Consider the following 21626-nt stretch of genomic DNA (forward strand, 5'->3'; position numbering starts at 1 on the left):
GTTGTAATTAGTACCATAAGTGCACAAACATAAAGTCTTAATTCACAATTTGCCCCGCGGATTCCTATGTCTGGTTATGTCCTACACTACTGTCAGTTCTGAACTGTGTGTATAACATTTGGTACTGTCGTGAGAAATTTACAAACCTGGCAAAAAAACCATTATTAAACACTTTCAGTGCCAAGAGCCCCAATTCCAATACAAAATGAACCCGACTATTGGGTTCTTGGCACTGAAAGTGTTAAATAGGCATTACAGTGTAAAATTGGGTCTCCATTCACATTCATAGAGTAGAAGAACAAAACTGTAACTTGTGATTTGTTTACAGATAAAACAAATATGAAAGTCAAGAATCAACTAAATTACACTATGATAGAAACTTTTTAAAAATAAAAGTTATTATCCTCCAGTTAGTGTCCTGCAGCTTGTAATTTCATTAGTTTGAGCATTTTGCTGGGCACAGGGACTCCAGAGTGGGCGGCCTTTGGTTTCCGGACCTTTTTGGCACTTTTGGTGACACTGCTGGGTGCAGGAACTGGCTTCGACTCTTTAGGCTTTGGCGTACAAGGCGGCGCCATACTGGCTCGGGTCTTCACTGTTGTGTTATTTACTGTAAGTACAAAATATTGACATAATTTGGTGTTTTCACTTTAGAACATTAATTTTATTATATTGCAGTAAATAAATATCCAATTAACAAAATAAATACCTTTAATTTGAGTTGCGTCCACAAGTTTCCTTGTAGCCATGGTCTTTTTGATTGTCGAAATTGGTGACGCCTTCGGTTTGGTCTTCGATACGGTGCGCTGCACCTTAGGAGTGGCTTTTATACTTTCACGAGGAGCCATTGTTAGTTTTATCACTATTAACGAGCAATTACTTAATTGTTATTTGATAATTTGCTCTACAAATCAGCAAAAGTACTACGAAGAAAACACTTTTTAAAATAACGTTTTGCTAAACAAAGTGACGCTCTTGACGCGACAGTGACACTGACAATGACAGACGAATGTAGTTCGAGTAGCGGCAAGTAAAAAACTTTTGCACAGTTTAAATGTTAAAATCTATAAACTGCGTCATTATGGTAAGAAATTACTTGAAAATATAAGGTTTGTCATTAATGTAAAGTAAGTCTTATATAAAATAAGGAAAATCAATATTATTACTATAAAAGTGCCAGAAGCACTGAAAATAAAGACAATAAAAGTCTTCTTGAACCGTCCAGTTTGTTTGAGACAGCTTTAAAACCGTTGATCCGTTTAATGTCATTGTTGCCAACATAATATTTTTAAGTGGAATAGAAAAGTAGGGCGGGTATTGCCAGATTAAAGATAAGATAGCTACAGAAAATTGATCGAGTCTATAATCGATTACATATTTGCTTTTAATATTTTTGGATAATTTATTCACCGTTTACGGTATTTTATTCTAATGCATACACAACGGAATATTACTAATATACTTATTTCTATGGAAATTACTTGATAACGTACTATTCAGATGCAGAAACGAATTAAAAAGTTTAATTATAGAACGCAATCCAATCGATATTATTAATACCTGTCAATCACTATCAAGTCCCGTAATCTCATTTTGACGTCCTGAATAACGGCAACATTGCTAATTCGCGTCCATCTTTACTTCGATGTGTTTCATTATTGTTGTTTTACGTAAATTATTACAAAAATATTATTATTCTTCCATTTCATCAGATATCTAACAAAGATTTTTTCACTGAAATTTTAGCAAGACCTCATTCTAGCAAATATTAACTTGGTACGTTCAATTCCCTCTGATGTTTATCATAAGTGTCACATAGTTCCATTATCGTTTGCTCCACTAATGTTTCGTATAATGCTTCGCTGTTGACCTAGGTGCTAATTTGGCGTAGTGGGGGTTGTTTTTATATTTTCTCTTGAGAGATGGATGGTAAAAAAGCAATCTTTTTTATGTGTTATTGGAAGGCTAATTGATGTTATTGTTTAGTTTGCAGATGAAGTGTGGGAATGGATAGATTGAACCAGTTGCGCGGCGGCGGCGCAGGCGGCTCGCGGGACTCGTCGCTGGACGTCTCCGGGGCCGGCGACTCCTTCCTCACGGCCAACGACACGCCCTCCAAGTACTACTCTCTCTCGGAAGACGACTCCTTTGACAACGACATCAGCAAAGACGTGTCACTGGCGACGACCAGCGCGGAGTCTACTCTCAACGCTTCCGACTGCTTCCCCAATCTGTCTCCAATTGGAAAAATAGACTATAAGATTGGTAAACAAATTGAGGCCGCTAACATTCTGTCCGGTGGAGTCAACATATTTGATGATAATGATAACTCGTATGATGGCAATGAACTTGTAATAGATGACAATGTTGAAATTGATAAACCTCCCAACTTGAAGTCTCCTGCAAGTTCTGGTATGCCGCTTGATGATGTTGAGAAAGCTTCTACTTCCAAGGTGGAAAGTTCTAGTACATTAAAAGGTGATGATGGATCTGAAAGTAACCAGAAATTAAAGCTACTTGAAAGTTCCAGTCTTCCTTTGCAAGGGAACAATGAATTAAGTAAGCAAACAAGTTTAAAGCTACCAGCTGAAATTTCCGTAGACAAGGTTGACGGGCAACCAGTGGAGATTGTCCAACAGGTGGCAGACGAGCCTCCAGTCAATGCCGTACCATTAAACCAAGGTAATCTGTTAGACCATGCCCTTCTTGAAGACGCAGAGGCAAATATTCCAATTAATGGCGAAGAACAATTAGAAATTGCGCATCTTCCTTTAGAAAATGAGGCAGACCAGATTGCCAATCTTGACAATGAAGCAGAGATAGCAGAGGCCAATCTGCCTAATGATAATGGCGAGGCGAATCTCCCAAATGACAACAGTGAAGAAAATATACCAGATAATAATGCAGAAGAAGACAGGACGGAGGTTGTTCTGCAAATTGACGGGAACAATGTGGCGGCTATAAGCATTGGGACTGGGCTGTATTTGTACCGGAAGGAGGGTCAGGATGAGCTGGCTGCGGTGCAGATAGTCAAGGAACCGCAGGAGGAGGAGCCTAGCTTCAAATTTCTTAAAGTCCGGTGAGTTTTGTATGTAATACATTAAAAAAAAACAACCTTATGAGAAGTTTTTAGTTAATCTTTTGATCATTATACTTCAAGTCTTTTTTTTGTAATCAAAAAGAGCTTGTAATTTGATGAAACTTGGCATATACAATGTTTAAACCCTAGGATATTCAAGCAATGAGGAGAGCCCAAATTCTACTATTACAGACTGTAAACTTTTTCATTTAATGTGTGTTATAGTGACAACTTTATTGCCATACTGAAGTCTTTATTAAGTATAGCATTTACCTGAATTGTTTTGTTTATATTATTAATAGGCTTTTGTTTTACTTATTAATTAATTTTATTTATATTTAATTTGACTTGACAAAATATGGCAGCATATTTATGAAAGAAAAGAGTTGTGGAATGTAAGGAGCCCATACATTCTACAACTGTTCTCTTTCCACACAGACTCTAGCACTTAGCTATTAGATGTTTTGCATTGCATTGCTTGAAACCACAGTCTATGTACTACCATACATTAATCATTAGAATGCACTATATTGTGTCATACACTTAATATTTATATATGGCACAAGACACATAGTGTCTGACATACAGGTTTATATCTCCTGACTCAAAATACACACAAACACACACACTTAGCCTACATTCAATTAAATATAGTATTAAAATGTATCTGCTATTTATTCACACAAGGTCAATAACCTTTGATGAGTGATAACTGATGAAATCGTCATAAATAATCTTAAAATACTAAAACTTATGTCAAGAACTTTACAATTATCTGCTGTATAAAAAAAACCGGCCAAGAGCGAGCCGGACTCGCGCACGAAGGATTCCGTACCATTTACGCAAAAACGGCAATAGATCACGTTTATTGTATGGGAGCCCCACTTAAATATTTATTATATTCTGTTTTTAGTATTTGTTGTTATAGCTACAACAGAAATAAATCAACTGTGAAAATTTCAACTGCCTAACTATCACGGTTCATGAGATACAGCCTGGTGACAGACAGACGGACAGCCGAGTATTAGTAATAGGATCCCGTTTTTACCCGTTGGGTACGGAACCCTAAAAAACTAAGTGAAGTTAGAAAATTAACAAATGGCAGTTATTAAACCAAGAAATTCATATGGAAATACACATAATCACATACATCTACATAAGTAATGAAATATGTACATTGTTTTTACCTACTTTGTTACTGCATGCATAGTAATGAAGAAACTTGTTATTACAGTATTTATTTGTCATGCTGTCAATCATTTTGATACTTGAAGCTTTCCACATTCAGAGTGTTTTTTTAAGGATAGGACATTTTACACAAAGTGACTAAGCCCCACAGTAAGCTCAATAAAGCTTGTGTTGTGGGTATTTAGACAACGATATATGTAATATATATGTATAAACATTTATAAATAATTAAATACCTAGAAAACACTCATATGGAACTAATATTTAACCATGCTCATCACACAAATAAATGGCCTTACTGGGATTTGAACCCAGGTTCACTGGCTTCATAGGGTGACTATTGACTAGGCCAAACAGTTCTTCATCTAAATACTTAATCTGAGAAGCCATTCTGATTCTAATTTTCGATCAGATGATACAATCACAATGGTTAGGTTTAAAAAATTCAGTGTAAAAACTCTGCTTAGCTGTAAACTGCAACATCTAAAGAGTCCGTTTTGACAGATAACACGTTCCACTAACCACACTCAAATGGGTTCATCAGTTGGGGAGCTAAAATGCCACAGAGGCACAGAGTCTTATTTCATTTATTTCCTTATTTTATTTTAATTTTCTTTTTTTTCTGTTGTTATAGAGAAAACGCCGAAGGCAATTTAGAAGTTTACGAAGAAATACAAGAAGTAGTCGTAGTGCCCCAAGAGACGGTAAGATATTTTCATAATTTTTGTGAATGCAGCTGGGTCCACAACGGGAGAGGTGCCTCGCAGAGGTTGTCGCGGGCTGACGGCCTGGCGCCGCGCGTGGTTGCCTCGGTACAGGAGAGCAGCACACAAACTACGGGCGCGTCGGAGGGCCGCGCCGTCAGCTGTCCGGTGAGCGAACCGTCGCCCACACAGTTAACTACATCGGAGGACCTTATGACTGATGTACATTTAGTGTTGCTGTTTGTACTTCGAACGTCGAATATCGAACTTTCGTTATATACAGGTTGGAAAAATCGAGTGCCACATGGATGGCAACTACCTTAAATATTGTAAATAGCACATTTTGTGTAGAGGAGACTTTCCTTTGTTTTTAAAAACAATAAATTATGCATTTAAGGATTTATGAAAAATCGCTTGCCTCAGTCGGGACTCGAACCGGTCAAATGTGACAAAAAATAACGTGCCGTATTTTATGATGCAGATTGGAAGGTTTACTGATAAGGTGCATTTTTCTCTAAATAACAAATACAATCAGAATAACGGAAGGCCATGAAAACTAACAATTACCTTTTACATTAGATTTTTTGTCACATTTGACTGGTTCGAGTCCCGACTGAGGCAAGCGATTTTTCATAAATCCTTAAATGCAGAATTTATTGTTTTTAAAAACAAAGGAAAGTCTCCTTTACACAAAATGTGCTATTTACAATATTTAAGGTAGTTGCCATCCATGTGGCACTCGATTTTTCCACCCTGTATACGAGTAAGTAGTTGAATTTAAATTGTCGTAAGTTATACTAACGTTAAACTAATTTTACGGTTCAATTCACGTATTTTTAGTCAGTCGCGCGACATGTACGTTGTAGTGCGCGGCTATCTTGAACGCTACCCGTGCCCTGGTAAAGTCCGTTTTTTTTAGCATTAGAAATAAGGTAAACAATCTTGATGTGTCTTTTAATTGAAAAACACATTCTAAAAATAAGTTACGGCAAATATGTAACAATTATGAATCTAATACGATCATTTATATTCTTCTGCTTTCATAAGTAATAGTTATTAATTTTTAAAAAGCGTTTTTCTATTAAAAGACATGCCATAATCGCTTACCTTCTTTCAAGTTCTTTCTAATTAGGGTTTCTGCTCGAGAATTCTCGAGGCGAGAAATCTCGGGAAATTTGTCCTAAGTCGAGACGGGAAAAAAAACTCAATGCCTCGAGAACTCGAGAAATAAATCTCTTGTGATAAGTAAAAAGAAAACACGCGTATAACACGTGATGTGTCTATAGTGTTATTCTTTAGGTAGTTAAATACATGTAAACAATGTATTTTTTACATTTTAGGTACTTAAAACATTTATTAGGTACCTAGTTAACCAACCAAATAAAAAACTGCCTTGATCTGCCCTTTCCTATCGTCCTGGCTTCAGCCGATTTTCATGTTTTGAAACTTTTGAGCTGTCATGACGTGTCTATTTATTAAAAAACGATATTAAAAAATTTGTAACTATTACTTAGGTACATATGAAAGCAAAATAATGTAAATTATCGTAAGATTTGCAATTGTTACATATTTGTGGTTATTTAATTTACAAGTGTTTTTTCAATAAAAAGACACGTCAAATTCGCTTATCTTCTTTCTAATGCTAAAAACGTATTATAGGGCCATGTAATAAGAAATATACTAAATTACTATAGATAAATCCAATCATCCCGATATATTTCTATTAGCAAAATATCACAATTTTAGCAGCTTCATTGTTACGTTGATTTTGTAGTAAAACTGCTGTAAGTTTGTCACATCGAGTTAAATTTATTGACTTGAATATTCTTGCCTAATAAAATACCATAGGTATTGTGGTTTGATTACATTCTGTTAAATACCTAAAGAAATACACTATATCATATCACATCGCCGGCGCGCATGCTTGGACCTATCGTTTTTTTGTATATTGTATAACTTTTGATTATTAAGTGCAATTTATGGTAACCAAAAATTTACCATGTTTGATAATTGATCTCACCTACGATTCCTATGAGTCTGATTTGTAATAAAGCAAAAAAAATCTAATGACATAGTGTTTTTTGAACCTTTCAAAATTTCTCGAGATACTCGAGAAACTCGAGAAATCTTGGTCGAGAATTCCCGTGCCTCGAGAAATTAAAAAGGTCGAGAAATCAGAAACCCTATATCTAATGCTAAAAAAAACGAACTATAGTGCTTGATAATGGAGACCTAGACTATTCGAAACATGTCGCGCGAGTTACTAAAAATACGCGAGTTAAACCGTAAAATTAGCATAATGTTTCATATTTGTCGAATATCATGAATTAGTTCGCGGTTATAGCCCTCTCCCAGCAGGATTAGCCAAGCAGGGATGTGATTCTGATAAGCCGCATGGTCTGGCTTTACTAGTGCGGAAAATTGCTATAGACGCCATTGAAATATGACTGAATTTAACTCCTCTCGTAACCTAACTTCTATTGCGAGGCTGCGTTTATTTTGTCCTGCCTCACTTCTCGTTCTCTTGTTGTGAATTCTCGCCCAATCTGAATATACAGACGGTCAATAGTCCAATAGAACTGCATGGAAAGATTGCTTCAAAGCAAGCTTAGATAAACCTCATTTATCTGTTATTTCATAGCCTTGAAAATATAACTTTTACAGTTACATATTTTTAACTTTTCCATATCCCTATAATAGCATTTTACAGTAAGGTTTGGCTTATACGTAACATATTTGTTTTCATCTTGCAGCCTATTAGAGAAAGACCAGCACCAGCTGCCCCAAGCACGTCAAAAGACGACAACAAGCCGGTTGTTTGTGAACCAAGCACAAGCAAAGAAGCTGAAAAGAAGGATACCACACCAGACAAGGATGCTCCTGTTGCATCCACTTCTAAACAAGACACGGAGCCTAAAGAACCACAAGCTGATAGAACAGAACGAAACGTAAACGGGAAAATGGTCAAATTTAGTGAGTCAAGGAAGTCACCCCTTATGGTCCATTCCACTCCTAACAAGGAAGGAATTCCCTTAACTAAAACTATGGTAGACCAGCAACTACATCCTAATAGACATTCAGACAACATCAAGAAGACTATAGAAGTCCACACAGACAATTGCAAACAAAAAATTTTGGAATCACCCTCAACATCCAAAAACAAGGATGTTGCTAGTCCTGATAAAACAACTGACGAAACACCAGCTGTTGACAAACCAGGTGATAAGGACAGTCCTGACAAAAAGCAGGGCAGTGTAGTGACAAAGGAAATAGAGTCTGATGTAATTGAGAAGAAAACAGATGAAATCCCTAGCAGTTCTAATGCCAAACCTAGTGATAAAGTAGAGGTTGCGAAACTAAATGAAGATGAAGCGAAAGTTTTGATGATAGGAAAACTAATGGAATCAGTTAAAGTACCAATGGCTAAGGAGAAGGAAAAAATTAAAAAAGATGAACCTGAAGACAATTCAAAGAAACCAAATGCTGCTCCAAGTACAAGTAGGGTTGAAATTCCAACCACAAGTGTTAGTAAGGGTAATAAAACTGAAGAAAAACAACCTTTAACACCCAAGCAACCATTACCAACTACACATACAGATGCAAAAGAAAAAGAAATATCTAGCGTACCTATGGAAATTGATAATGCAATAGTTAAAACATCCATAAATGATAAACCAGAAGTCAAACCTGTGTCACCTACAGAAATCATTGAATCAGATGACATGGAGGTCGATGAAGATGTATTAGTTATAGAAGAGCAAATTATTGAAATCCAACCTGAAAAATGTGAATCACAGAAACGAGAAGTAGAAACGGTAGCGCCGGCCGTTGAAATAAAATCAACAATTATTGGTAATCAAATGAAGAACGTTTTGGAAACAGGAGAAATTAAACCTACAACTTCCATCACAAACAAAGCAAGTGTTGCTGAAACTCTTCAGACGGGCAACTCGAGCTCGATAAATGCTACTGCCATAAATATCACGTCAGATCATAATATCGGCAAGTTTAAACGTGATAAAATAGATACAACATTAGGAACATCCGTGAAAGATCTTAAGAGTAACACCATCAAAACTAATAAGCCTACAACTGAAAATAAGCCTGGAACTGAAATAAAAACAAATAGTTTTGGTAAAATCGAAGTTAAAGGCGCAAATCATAAAGATACTCAATTAAACCATAATATTAAAATAATAAAAAACGAATTAATAAAAGGAACTACGCTTCCTAGAGACCAAATAAATCAAAATGTAGAAAAAACGTCAAATGTGAAGGAATCAGTTGAAATTAAATCTATTGCTAAGAATTTCACTGAAACGAAATCAGCTGCCCTAGATCCTTCGATCTCAACAGCTAAAGTAAATCGTTTAATCGTCAATAATATACATTATAAACCAGAGAATTTATTTTCCAAATTGGAATCAACAGACAAGAAATTAGAGAAGAAAGAAGCATTATCAATCGCGAATACTAAAGATGTAAAAACCACGCCATTATTAGCTAGTAAAGAGCAGTCGGAAAGCAGGTTACCAATCCAAAATACTCAAAGTTTAATCAAACCACAAATAAAGTCAGATATCAAACCCCCAATTATAAATATTGCTGAAGCCAAAAGGGAAATTAACCATAAATTAACAAATGCAGTTGACTCAAAACCAAAGTCCATTAATAATAATCATGCGCCAGTTCCCTTCGGCAAGTGGACTGAAGCTAATCGCCAAGACTTTTTAAATAAAATCAAAGAATCAAAGCCAGTCAACATATCTAATGCAAACCAGATTAAGCAGCCCAATGATTTAAATAGAAGAGATGTCCTAAAGAAGATCGATAGTCAAAGGCAAACCTATAATGCGAATGTGAAAATTCAAGAGTCACTAAATAAAGGAAATGTGAAAGCTGAAGCGTTTGCGAGCAAAACGGCCCCTGCTACTTTAACTAAGATCGAAGCTAAAGTTTCTGTGAAACCTGAGGCTCCTGTTGTAAAACCTAAACCAATTGTTGAAAAGAAACCTGAGCAAGAACCACAAAAGCTTCAGTCAGAGCACGTAGTCGCAGCTGCTGCATCTAGTACTACTAAAAAGGAACAAAGAAAGGAAATCAATAATCAGCACCTAATTGATAAAACAATTGAAGGTATTATCAATAGGGCGGTAACCGGAAAAAGCCCAGAACCTATTATGCCGACTGTCACAGAAAAACCAATAATTGAGAAAGTTGATAAAAAGCCTGAATCAATAACTAACGTTCAGCCTACTCTCTTGGACGCTATTGAAATGAAGATGAACGAATTACACGGAATACCCTTCGTGGAGAGGCCGCCACACGAATTGCCGCGGCCATACCTCACAGAGTCTAAAGTTGTATCCAAATCTGAAGCCCAGAGTATACCGCCGAAGGTTACCAAGATTCCCAATCTGCTACCTCTGCCTAAATCTCAGCAGAAACTGAACGAGGGGGACGTTATAAATCTAGAAATTAAAGAAAAGTCCTCGATTTCGTCTAAAGGCTCGTCTAAAACGGCAGAAAAGTCGGTCGCGATACCGACCCAAGAAGCTAACACGAGTAAAGACAAAATAATAACCGAAAAGGAATTCGACAAGTTTGCGAGACGCAATTCGGTCACCTATGAAGATCGTTTAACCATCACTGAGTCTCACCAAGTCATCCAAACGGTCGTGCCGAGGGAGGTGCCACCGAAAAAGATTTCACGAAACGAACAAATGCTTGCTGAAGCCAAAGCTAAGTCACCACACAAGCATCTACCGGTTAAGCAGTATCATCCGAGCAAAGCCGCGAGCAAGTATATTCCCGTGGAAACTAATAAGCAGTACCAATCGAAGCTTCAACTGGCGTATCAGACGGCGATATCGGTGAGCGCCAAACGACGTATTGACAGCCCGATCACTATCATAGAAGACAAGCCGGTCAAAGTTGTGTACTTAGATTCAAACGTTTCGGAATTTAATAGTACTCAATTGAACGTTCAAGGCCGGGACTTATCACCGGCCAAGCGGGCGCCAGAACCTGACGCAGTCACCGTCGGAACTGGAGATTCTCTCGACTCAGACATGCTTGATGCTATAGACGAAAGGCAGGAGGAAGTCAAAACCAAGAGCAAACATCAACGCAAACAGGTGCTCACCCCTGTAGAAACCCCCGACTTAGAGTTGATCGAGCCTAGTGACCTGGGTATAGAGGTCTCACCTAAAAAGAAGCGGAAAACTGAGGATAAGCCGGAGAGGAAGCAGAATGTCGTTCCGAAGAAATCGTACTTGCTCGGGAGGAGCGTCGATGAGCCTACAGAGATCCGACCGAATCCCATGCCTCCTGTTCTCCATACTGACGCGGTTTCGGCTATAGACAGCCTCGTGAAGGCGGCTGAGCTGCTCGATCAGTCGGAGACCTTGAACGCTAGTGTTCAGAGCGTGGACAGTTCACAGAGTACACCCGTCAAACGCGGCCGCGGAAGGCCGAGGAAAAATCCTCTACCCGATGCCGCGGGAGAAACTACAGTCAGTCCCCAGAAAAAACCGAGACTCATCGACGCCAAAGTCTCTAAACATATCAGCAGCTCCGACGATTCTAGCGACGACGATTCCATGATCAAAGAAAACTGGACGATGGGAAAGATTAACGAAAAGATCGTCTGCCCCATCTGCAACAAGCTGTTCAGGTCGGAAAATGTCGTGTTCAAACATGTAAAGCACTGCACCGGGCCGTCCCCGAGCCGATCCGATTCCGAGAAACGCAGTCCGCGCCGCTCGCGGCTGTCACGCGAGAGCGAGACAAAATCGCGAGACAGCGAACCCAAATCGCGAGGTTCGAGACACGATGCCGATGAACTGGATCACTCTCCGGTCAGAAAAACTCCCAGTAAAAGAAAGTCGAAAGACTCAGGCAAATCGTCTTCGAGCGACGACGTCATTCCGATCGAAACTGACGCTAAAGATGATGAGCCTAAAAAGACTGAACCCCGAAAGACCATCAAGCCCAAACTCAACCCAAGGGCTAGTAGTCTCGTTTGTGAAATTTGCAACAAGAGCTTCAGACAGCTTTCCTACCTGGTCAGCCATAAGCTGCAGCATAAAAAAGAAGATAAAAAATCGACCAACGAACCCCAGCCTACAGAAAAATCAGTTTTCAGCTGTGAGACGTGCAAGAAAGAATTCAGGAAACTACATCATTTGGTGCAACACAGGCTGATCCACAACCCGGTGCAGTCGAGGGCGCTAAGGAAGACATCTTCTGAACAGAAGGAGCTTCCCAAAAACCTTGAGGCTTCAAAACTAGATGACCAGAGTGCAGGTTTCCGCTGCGAACCCTGCGACAAGTCGTTTAGGAAGCTACACCATCTCGTGGAGCACAGAGAAACCCATGATGGCATTAACCGGCAGAGATCCAACTCCATAACCCAGGAAAAGGAGAAAGAGAAGCCGACGCCACCGCCGCAGTGCGATATTTGCAAGAAAACCTTTAGAAAACTCCACCATCTGATCGAACACAAAGAGCAACATCTAGAGACCAGCTCTGAGAAATCCGATGATCAAAAGAGCGTAAAAAGTGCGTTGTCTACTAAAGACATTATCCACGAATGCAATTTGTGCTACATGGTGTTCCCTAACGAGCATTCTCTGAATAAACACACGGTCATTTGTCTGAGGAAAAAGAGACAATCGGCAGCCAAAAAAGCAGCGGCCCTAGAAGAAAAAAATGCTGAAGAAAGTGCTAAGGCAGAACTGTCAGATGAAAGTAAAGTAGAATTTGACAAAGAGCCACCGCCAGTAGAGACAAAAGCTGTTGAAGATAAAGTGGTTAAACCTCCTGAAAAACCAATTGATCTTCCAAAGGAAGTACCTCAGGTAAAGGAAGATCCTCCTAAACCGGCAATAGTACCAACAGTCGAGAAAGTAGAAAAACAGATCGAGCCTAAAGTAGTTGAAAAGAAAGCACCGCCAGCAGAAAATCCTACTCCCAAAGTTGCAAAGTCGGTAGAAACTCCAGCTAAAGTCAAACAAGTAGAAGAGATCATAGTTATCGAAGACACGCCTAAGAAGAAAACTCCAATTAAAGAAAAAGTGGCGCCAAGTGTGACGAAGCGTCAGAAAGTCGCTCCGCCGACTGACGAGCGAACCGCGCCTTCCAGCGACGACGATGAGATCCGTTACATGTTCAACCCTGACTTCAAAGTCGCAGAGACGACCGAAAGCAAAACCTTCACGAAAATCCGCGCTAAAAAGCGCAATTCCTTACAATTCGAGAAACCACATAAAGACGTAGTCAGAAGACGATCGTTACTCCAGCATCCGCCTAAAATCCCGCGTCTCCGCGCCAAATCTGACGACGTTCCCTCGCCTTCCAAACCGGTGGTCAAACCCAAAATAGAAGTCGAAGTGCCTTCAACCGACTCGGATGACAGCGACGTGAAGTATTCCTTCCCGAAGACTGTTCCGGAAAAACCGGAGAAGCAAGAGGTTCCGGCGGAAGATACGAAACGGAGGAAGACGATGGCGGAGAAGAGAAAGTCTCTCAGTGCGATAGCGAAGCGAAAGTCGTTAGGGAAGGCCATCGTCAAGACGGCTAAACCTTCGCCTGCGAAACCGATCAAACGACGTAAGTAACTTTAATTAGATCACTATTACTTTAAATACGTATAATTTGATTTAAAAGTTTTTGTTGATGGATTATGAGCAGGAAAATTTTATGTAAAAGGTCTTATCAAAACTAACTTCCTGTGCTAAGAATATCAATAACAATGTTTTGTCCTTAGATGTATTCGGACTGCTATAAATATCTGCAATTAATTTCATAATCATAACTATTTGAAATTGAAGCAAATTAAGTCTATTTTGTACATATGTGGTCAACCCAGTTATCTAGTAGAGACCCAATATTCAATTCTATCCTCAGGCGCATCATACAAGAAAAATTGTCAGTTGATTTTGAAATCAATAGTACAGGAAATATGGTTGAATTAATTTTTTTAGATATCGAAACAAAAAGAATGTGCTACTGTTTCAATATCATTGAAGTAATGAATACTGTAAATCCGTTACTCGTTACCTGTCATTTATGACAACCAAAAACACCGCTTTTACAGGAACAGCAGCGGCCGAGCACCGCTGCGACTGCGGCCAACTATTCAGTAGCGCCGCCCTGCTCGCACGGCACGCCTCTCTCGCTCACACACCCCCACGCGTGCGTCGACCACGCGACATCGACACAGCGCCAACGAACCGCAAGTCGAGTGCCGAGCAGCCGAGGAAAAGTGTCGACCAGGTAAAAAAAAGTGTTAAGAATGTTGAGAAACCGAAAAAAAGTGTCGCTGTCGCCGAGCAATCACGGAAAAGTGTTGATCAGGTAAAAAAAAGTGGGAAAGACGCCAGTAGTGTCGAGCAACCGCGGAAAAGTGTCGAGCAACCGCGGAAAAGTGTCGATCAGGTAAAAAAGAGTGGGAAAGAAGTTAGTGTCGACCAAAAGAAAGTAGTCAGTGGTAAGGACAGTGTTCGGAAATCAGTGAAGAAGACAGCTAGTGCGAGGGGCCGTGTACACACCGGCATACCGTTGCCCGATAAGCGTCCGTCGAGGAAATAGAGCTCTTGTAACTACACATTTTATGGGACCCATGTTCGTTCAGTGAGTACTTTACATTCTAGCTAAAATTACTCACTGCTTGGGTGTTTTAAGCGGCCTAAAATAGAAACTTGGAACATTTGATTTAACTCTTTGACCACCAAAGGCTGCAACCAAATATCAACTTTCGTGGATTCCCATAAGGTTCACGATGGCGCGCCGCCCACGACAGGCGTGGTGTTCAAAGTGTTAAAGTTGTAGACACCACTATTTTTTTTGAGTCTTTTATGTTATTTCTACTCAGAATGACGAGCTCTTTTGACTCTCACAGGAGATAAAAAAGTCCCTTTTTCCATTCCGTTACTATTTTTCATAGACTTTGTATAACGGTAACAGAATTAAAGGAACGAAAACTGTATGGAATTTTTGGGACACTGGTTCTTCGAAAGGTCCGTAATTCAGAGTAGAACCAACATATAAAATTCTAAATCCAATAACAAGGGTGTAAAATGTATAAAATGGCCCACTAACTACATTCATTAGGAGCCCATAAGACGTGTAGTACGGAATTAAGGTTTAGTTGTAAGGGGTCTCCGCTTTACGCAAGGGTTCACTGTCGATTTGAAAGAAGCCTATTTCAGAAAACTTAGTCAATATTCGATGTTGGCAACTGTCAAAGGTTTGCATAGATGGCGCCATCATAGCTTGCCCCTTTTTCTATGAGATTTGGGTTTAACCCTGCTGCATCCAAGGCATAATGCCTAATAAAAACAAAAATTTGACACAATTCTAGGAATTGACAGGGCAAGCTATGCTGGCGCCATCTGCTAAATACTTCGACCGACTTACATTGAGGAAATCTGGTCAGCAAACTTGCCAACCAATTTCTAACCACAAAAAATGAATTAATTAATTCATTTTAAAAGTTAATTATGAGTTTTCTACTCGACCAATCCGAAAATTATGGACCAACGTATTTTATTATGAAATGAAATTTGAGAGTTTTTGCTAAAAAATAATCATTTATTTGCATCACACCTCACAGAGATATATGCAAAACGAGTGTGAAGTCATTCAAGATCTTAAGAAAAATTTTGACGCGACATCTATCTTACATCCATGCCCTAATGGAACAGGTGAGAGATCGAACTGAAATACAGAATTTTCATTTCTGCAGTGGACACCCTTTTAGTGCCTGAGCGTGGCCCCAGACTGATTGGGCTCCCCGTATAGCTGTAAGCAGTCGGAAGCTAGTTGGAACGCGAACCGGTTCACAGATAAGAAAAACCGGTTTTTCTGAACCTATAACCGGTTCGCAGCTAGGACGCGCCACGCGCTCACAATAATGTAACGCACGGACCACTGTATAGAAATATTTTGTTATTGTGGGCCGTCGTGTCTGAGTGTTTATATTGTACATTTAATATTAAGATATATAAGTATATTTTGTCAATTTGAATTGTTGTAGTGTAAGAATAACTAATGTATGTTGTTTATGTTGTTCGGTAGGAGACTTGATTTCAGTTCAGACATATGATCCGTTGTGCAATCTCTATTGACAGTACTGTATTATAAATGCAAAGTACTGTTTAAGTTTGAAATTATTTAAGATGAAGGAGTTTGGCAAATAATCCACGCTAACATCGACCCTATTTCCTAGATAAGAAAGTTGAAATTGTAAATTATGTTCATCTTAAATAATTCCAATTATCCATGTCTGTTTTAACACATAGAGTGTAGAATGAAGATATATTTAACGAATAGGATTTAAGTTGCAGAGCCAAATGACCATTTTGGGTTGTTCAAGTGGCTGGATTAAGTTCTCATTATATAATAAATGTGGAAATACCTCTTCTTGTAAGTTTCCCAACCATGCAAGTGGTAAGCGTAAATCGAATAATTGAATATTTTTTTGCGATTATATTTTTTAATTAGTTTTGTTGGCGGTTAGGGTAAAGTGCCCTAACATCGGCCACCCCTTTTGATAATTACTACTGGTTAATGTTAGAAGGGGGGGGGGGGGCGACCAGACTTTAGGGCAGTATACCCTGCTGCTAGAATCATAATCATTTGATTATATTGAATCACTTTACTTTTTTAAGAAGTCAGTGAAACAATACGGTTTTATTAACGTTGTTTCTATAATAACTTTATATTCTTAACACAAAGGTAGCAAAATTAATTTAATTGGGAATATTGTATTGGAATAAAATTAAATTAACGGCACTTTTGTGTGGATACACAGACATTGTTCATTCAGTGAAACTGAACTGTATGCAAAAGGTTGATTTTAGCCTTTTAGGGTGATTCGTAAATTCTAATATTTTTTTAATTTGAAATGTCTGTTCACCCTTCAACTGGCTTCCAGTAGGTAGTTGACATGAATTATTTAGTGCTTTTTTGATATTTTGGAATCATATACGATATAAGTAATGTATAAATGAACTATAAACAACTAAGTATAGATGATTGTAATAACAAATGTTTATAGTTATATTATATGTAATAAATGAATTTCGAGGAAACCTCAATTTGGAATACATTTATATTTGACAAATTAGGAAAAAAATAGATATTTTTGGAATCAGTAAACAATAAAAAATCGAGTATTAAACAATTTTTAAATTTGAACATAGCTAAGTAGGACCAAAATTAATGTATGTAGTTTTATTTCCAAAATATTTGTTGTGCCCCCTAACTGTAAACTATAACTTAATGTCAAATTCTACAATAAAACTTAGATGTCCCGTGAGATTTATGTTTTAGGAGCATTTAACGTAAATTTTATATATTATGTAGATATCATTATTTTTAATATGATAATGCAAAGTTTTGGTTAATGGGTTATAAATAAATTGTCAGAAAAAATAGTTCATTTGTTTATTTTCAATGGAATATATAATTATACCATATTATGTTTATAATTTGTAGTAAGACAATAAATAATATCTAATTCCGTTCCTTTTTCTCTTATCCTATTTTTCCTACCCTCTTTCACAAATGATGTCAACAATGCTAGGTTCCATAAGTTGAGGATCCACGCATCTTAACTGTGCTGAGGCTAAAGCGTCCTCTAGAAGAGCGTTCAGGAGTCTCTCATCATTCCCCATGCAAGATAATCTTTGCTGTAGAAAATGTATATCAACTTGCAATTGCTGCAAGCCATGGCGGCCGAAAGTACGCAATCTTACGCACTCCACTAAGGCCTTTAGAGCCACTTTGAGGGCTCCATTTGATAATGCTGTTCTATCAGCCCCTGCTGGACTAAACACCTCAATTCTCTCAGAGAAAATCCTATTTATAGGTGAAAATGACGATGGGGCACGCGACCAAATAGTTCTACGGCTGGAGTCGCTGGATTGCTTCATGCTGGTTGGAAATAGTTGTGAAGCGGCACTGTCTGCACTTGCAAGGGTCTCTACGACTCTCCTACACACTGCCCGAGGACCTCGCGGCTCTGGAGCGCGGAGCCAGTCTCTAGCTAACACAGATACTCGTAACATCTGAGCAGCAGTCTGTCCTATATAAACAACTTCAGAATCTAATGCAGTCTGTGCCGCAGTTGATAGATGCACCATTATACTATTAGTATCTTTGTTTTCTACTGTTAACCCCGGTGCAGACTCCTCTAAGAGCTTCAACAGATGAGTATGCAAAGTGCTTACTCCATTATCCTGCATTTCTAAACAAAGTTTGGCTAAAATCAGGAGTAATTCAAATGGAATGTTGTTATTGGATTGCAGGCAAGCCATTTTTTTAACTGTATCTGACAGATTTGCCATGGACTCTGAGATTATAACCCAGCAGTTATCTGCTACAGCCTTTGCACACCATGGCTTAAGCCCAAATGATAGGTTATTTTGTAGGAATGCCATCAAGTCTAATAAGGAAGCCTGTATTTTCTGCATTAGATAAACCTGAAGGGAGTTTAGAATTTCTTTAAGATCAGGGTTCTCTGTGCCCTTGCTTGCAAGCGACTGCCTAACTTTCATAAGACTCTCTTTAAATTGGGCCTGAATGGACTGGTACTGTATTGTAGCCTTATGGTTAATGCATTGAACAACAGTGTCAATGGCTTTGTTAGACATGCTGTCACTCAGTATAATCTCTGTCATTGCCTGCAGTTTTCTAAAGAATTTATCCAATCCTCTAATAAGAATCTCAGTACCAATATTCTCTGGTCTTTTAACCACTTCTTCAAAAAGATGGAATACTTGAGTCATGACTTTATCAGCAAAATCAGGCAAGTTGGTATTGTCTTTTTCCTGAAACATTTCATGGTAGCAGGATATGACTATGCCTAAGTCAGCTAAGAGAGTGTTATTGCAGTGTTCCACCCATTCCAAAATATCCGTACTGTCCACCATGCCACTCAATGCTTGCAAATGTTGGTCTAGGCGGCTTTCGGAACAGTTCAAAAATATGTCTTGAAGAGTGGAATCAGTTTCTTGCAGCTGTCTTAATAATCCTACGCTTTCAGCTAGCTCTGACGCGGTTGTTTCGGGGCTCAAAAGCCTATCCCTCAAGGTTTTCTTTAATCCATCAATTATTTCGGAACATTCTGTTTGAATGCTTTGGAATGACGGCTGGTTTCCGTATTTCTGCAGAACCCGTTGAGCGTGCGTGTAGTCGTGGACGGCGTCCGAGTAACGCCCTTCCTCAATCGCTTTATTCAGCTGGCTCGGTAGAAGGAACAGAAATTGAAGTTTATCCAACAGTTGTCGTGTTCCACATAATCTACTAACATTATTACCACTTTCTTTTAAAGAATCTGATATCTGTGCGCTAAACGATGTTATTTTGTTCATGTTTTCACTAAGCTTGTTCATTTCCTCCTGCATTACCTTAAAATCTGATCTCATTTTGCGAACAGTTTCAGTGGCCGATATAAACTTGTTGTAGTTCTCGTAGACTAATGTCTGCATTTCCGACTGAAGGAACTGACTCTCTGTGACTATTTCGGCCTCTTTGTCCATTATTTGCCTTAAATTGGCAAATTTTAGAAGGCGTTCCAAATACATATCAGAGTTGAAATGGCTGCCGTTAATGTCCAGAGGATTTTCCTCGTTTTCGTTAGCTTCTGCCATTTTATATGTATTTACTAAACCTAGATTTAGTGTAGCTAGTTTTCTTTAAATCATCAGTGTTCTTAGTACTCAGCCAATACAATAAACATCAGTTTTTTTGTAATTCTCTTTATCGATAACACGTAAATAAATTAATTCGTGTCAAGTTGTCAACGTCAAAAACGAAATGTCAGAAAAGCTGTTTTGGCTATAGAAGAAAACGCCCATCGACTAGTGTGTCAGGGGCCCTACCACACACATTGAAAGGGAAATCGAAGGAAACGAAACGGACTTCATTTCGATATTACCGATAGGGTTGGCCGATAGAAGTATTTTACAGATGGCGCCAGCATAGATTTACCTGTCACTCCCTAGAATTATGTCAAATTCTTGTTTTTTTTTTTATATTTATGTCTTGGATGGGCTTGATCATGATCATTCATTTAAGCCTTTGCCTAGCCGGAACGTGGATCCACGTTGGTAGGTATTGAGCTCTAATTAAAAATGAATTATTGAACATATCCCCGTTCCGGCATACGAGAGGTTAAGCCGAATCTCATAGAACAAACCGTCAGGTGACAAGTCACTAATTACTAAAAAAAAAATCAACAAAAATCGACCTTCTGTTAGTACTAATATTTAATAAGCCTTTATTGCTGTGTAACATAATAATAATAATATAAGTATCTGGGTGGTTGGATCAAGGGTCAGATGCAGAAGGCGGTAATTTTGGACACGGCGCGTATAGTACGTCGGTTCCTCACTCTGCGGCCCTGACCACCGGCAGCTTGGGCCAAGCCCCGCTGCCGGCGGCACCCTAGGTTAGGTTTTTTATAATGTGTTTATATGTATTTTTTATTGTTTTGTAAGTGTTTTTATATTTTACTTTTATATTCATATTATAACAAACCTAACTTAAGACGAAAAATAAATAAAGAGAATATAAGTATTAAGTTGTACTATGTTTCTTTTTTTTAAGTACTAATATGGTTCACTATGGCTATGAACTTGTGGTGGTACTTAGTGACTTTTGCTTGTCACCCGACGAAACCATTCTATGCAAACCTGACAGTTGCCAATCCCATTAGTTCAGAGGGCCTACCGCGAAAACCGAAATTTCGTTATCTGCCGAGCGATAGAGTCAGATAACGTAAGTTTGTTTTCAATTTTCGCGGAAGAGGTAGACCCTCAGATTTTAGTGCCTGTCTGTACTGGCTGTAGTGTAGAAGTTGATAGCCAGACAATAGGTAGATAGGCAGATTTCTGAATTATTGTCTAACCAATGTCATGATAAAAGTCCAAAGGATACAGTCAGAAATATCTCATGATTCTCATGAACCAATTATAAATAAAAACAGTCTCTCAATATTTCCATAAACCTATTTATTTTATAAATAGATCAACAGGTATACATAAAGCGAAATCTTTTTTTATATATGTATGTATTTGCTAATATACAATATGGAAAGCAGTGGCGGATTTGCCTTAAGGCCATGTAGGCCCGGGCCTAGGGCGGCAAGATATAAGGGGCGGCAGATTGTGACAAAAAAATTCGCTGATGATAACAAGAAATAACTCAAAATTTAGTAAATATGATGGGTTTGGGTGATGAGAAACGGGCGGTTACAGGGCGTGAGGCCTAGGGCGGCAAAGACTACAAATCCGCCACTGATGGAAAGTCCGCGAGACAACCATGATACTTATCTAAATAGCTAAGGTCGAGAATAGTTTTCATTCATTTGATTTTCTACCTTAATTAATGATCAAAAGGTCTTAAATATAATCATTATACAAAATAATCTACACCTTTTATACCTACTTATTTGATCCTTTGCAACAAAAAAATCTAAATTTATGATTAAACTTGCACATATAAATACATAACAGCCATTTAATGTAAAACTAGTTTCTTTTCAAATATAAAATACCTAGGTATTAAGTAAAAATACATTTTCTAGATGCCCACAGCACAGTCCACAGTCAGCATCAACGGCACGATAATACAACAATAAAAAA

The 21626-nt window shown here is 38.5% G+C and overlaps 3 protein-coding genes across 4 annotated transcripts; 1 reads left to right on the top strand and 2 right to left on the bottom strand.

The window, feature by feature from the left end:
• Positions 1–395: 395 nt before the first annotated feature.
• LOC134792538 (histone H1-like) lies at positions 396–999 on the bottom strand. Its single transcript, XM_063763804.1, has 2 exons — positions 710–999; positions 396–610 (listed from the first exon to the last, which is right to left on the bottom strand). The coding sequence occupies exons 1-2, from the start codon at positions 846–848 to the stop codon at positions 411–413; spliced, it is 339 nt and encodes a 112-aa protein (XP_063619874.1). The 5' UTR covers positions 849–999; the 3' UTR covers positions 396–410.
• A 602-nt stretch (positions 1000–1601) lies between these two features.
• LOC134792266 (titin-like) lies at positions 1602–17505 on the top strand. 2 transcript variants are annotated; one of them, XM_063763533.1, is made up of 6 exons: positions 1602–1776; positions 1987–3079; positions 4902–4971; positions 7725–13584; positions 14072–14298; positions 14368–17505. In XM_063763533.1, exons 2-6 carry the CDS (start codon positions 2007–2009, stop codon positions 14563–14565), a joined length of 7428 nt encoding a protein of 2475 aa, XP_063619603.1. In that variant the 5' UTR covers positions 1602–1776; positions 1987–2006; the 3' UTR covers positions 14566–17505. The 2 variants fall into 2 exon arrangements, with proteins under 2 accessions (XP_063619603.1, XP_063619602.1); XM_063763532.1 differs by having other exon boundaries at positions 14072–17505.
• Positions 17411–19750, bottom strand: LOC134792267 (vacuolar protein sorting-associated protein 51 homolog). Its single transcript, XM_063763534.1, has one exon. It carries the CDS (start codon positions 19629–19631, stop codon positions 17529–17531), a length of 2103 nt encoding a protein of 700 aa, XP_063619604.1. The 5' UTR covers positions 19632–19750; the 3' UTR covers positions 17411–17528.
• Between the last annotated feature and the right edge of the window lie 1876 nt (positions 19751–21626).

The sequence above is a fragment of the Cydia splendana genome, chromosome 7, assembly GCF_910591565.1.
Source record: "Cydia splendana chromosome 7, ilCydSple1.2, whole genome shotgun sequence".
Classification (NCBI taxonomy): Eukaryota; Metazoa; Arthropoda; class Insecta; order Lepidoptera; family Tortricidae; genus Cydia; species Cydia splendana.

Bases quoted from the DNA above. Each gene is read 5' to 3' on its own strand.
- LOC134792266 (XM_063763532.1), top strand. From the start codon at position 2,007: ATGGATAGATTGAACCAGTTGCGCGGCGGCGGCGCAGGCGGCTCGCGG. The intron at 3,080-4,901 runs GTGAGTTTTGTA...CTGTTGTTATAG, and splicing joins TTCAAATTTCTTAAAGTCCG to AGAAAACGCCGAAGGCAATT. The intron at 13,585-14,071 runs GTAAGTAACTTT...CCGCTTTTACAG, and splicing joins TGCGAAACCGATCAAACGAC to GAACAGCAGCGGCCGAGCAC.
- LOC134792538 (XM_063763804.1), bottom strand. From the start codon at position 848: ATGGCTCCTCGTGAAAGTATAAAAGCCACTCCTAAGGTGCAGCGCACC. The intron at 611-709 runs GTATTTATTTTG...TTGTACTTACAG, and splicing joins GGACGCAACTCAAATTAAAG to TAAATAACACAACAGTGAAG.
- LOC134792267 (XM_063763534.1), bottom strand. From the start codon at position 19,631: ATGGCAGAAGCTAACGAAAACGAGGAAAATCCTCTGGACATTAACGGC.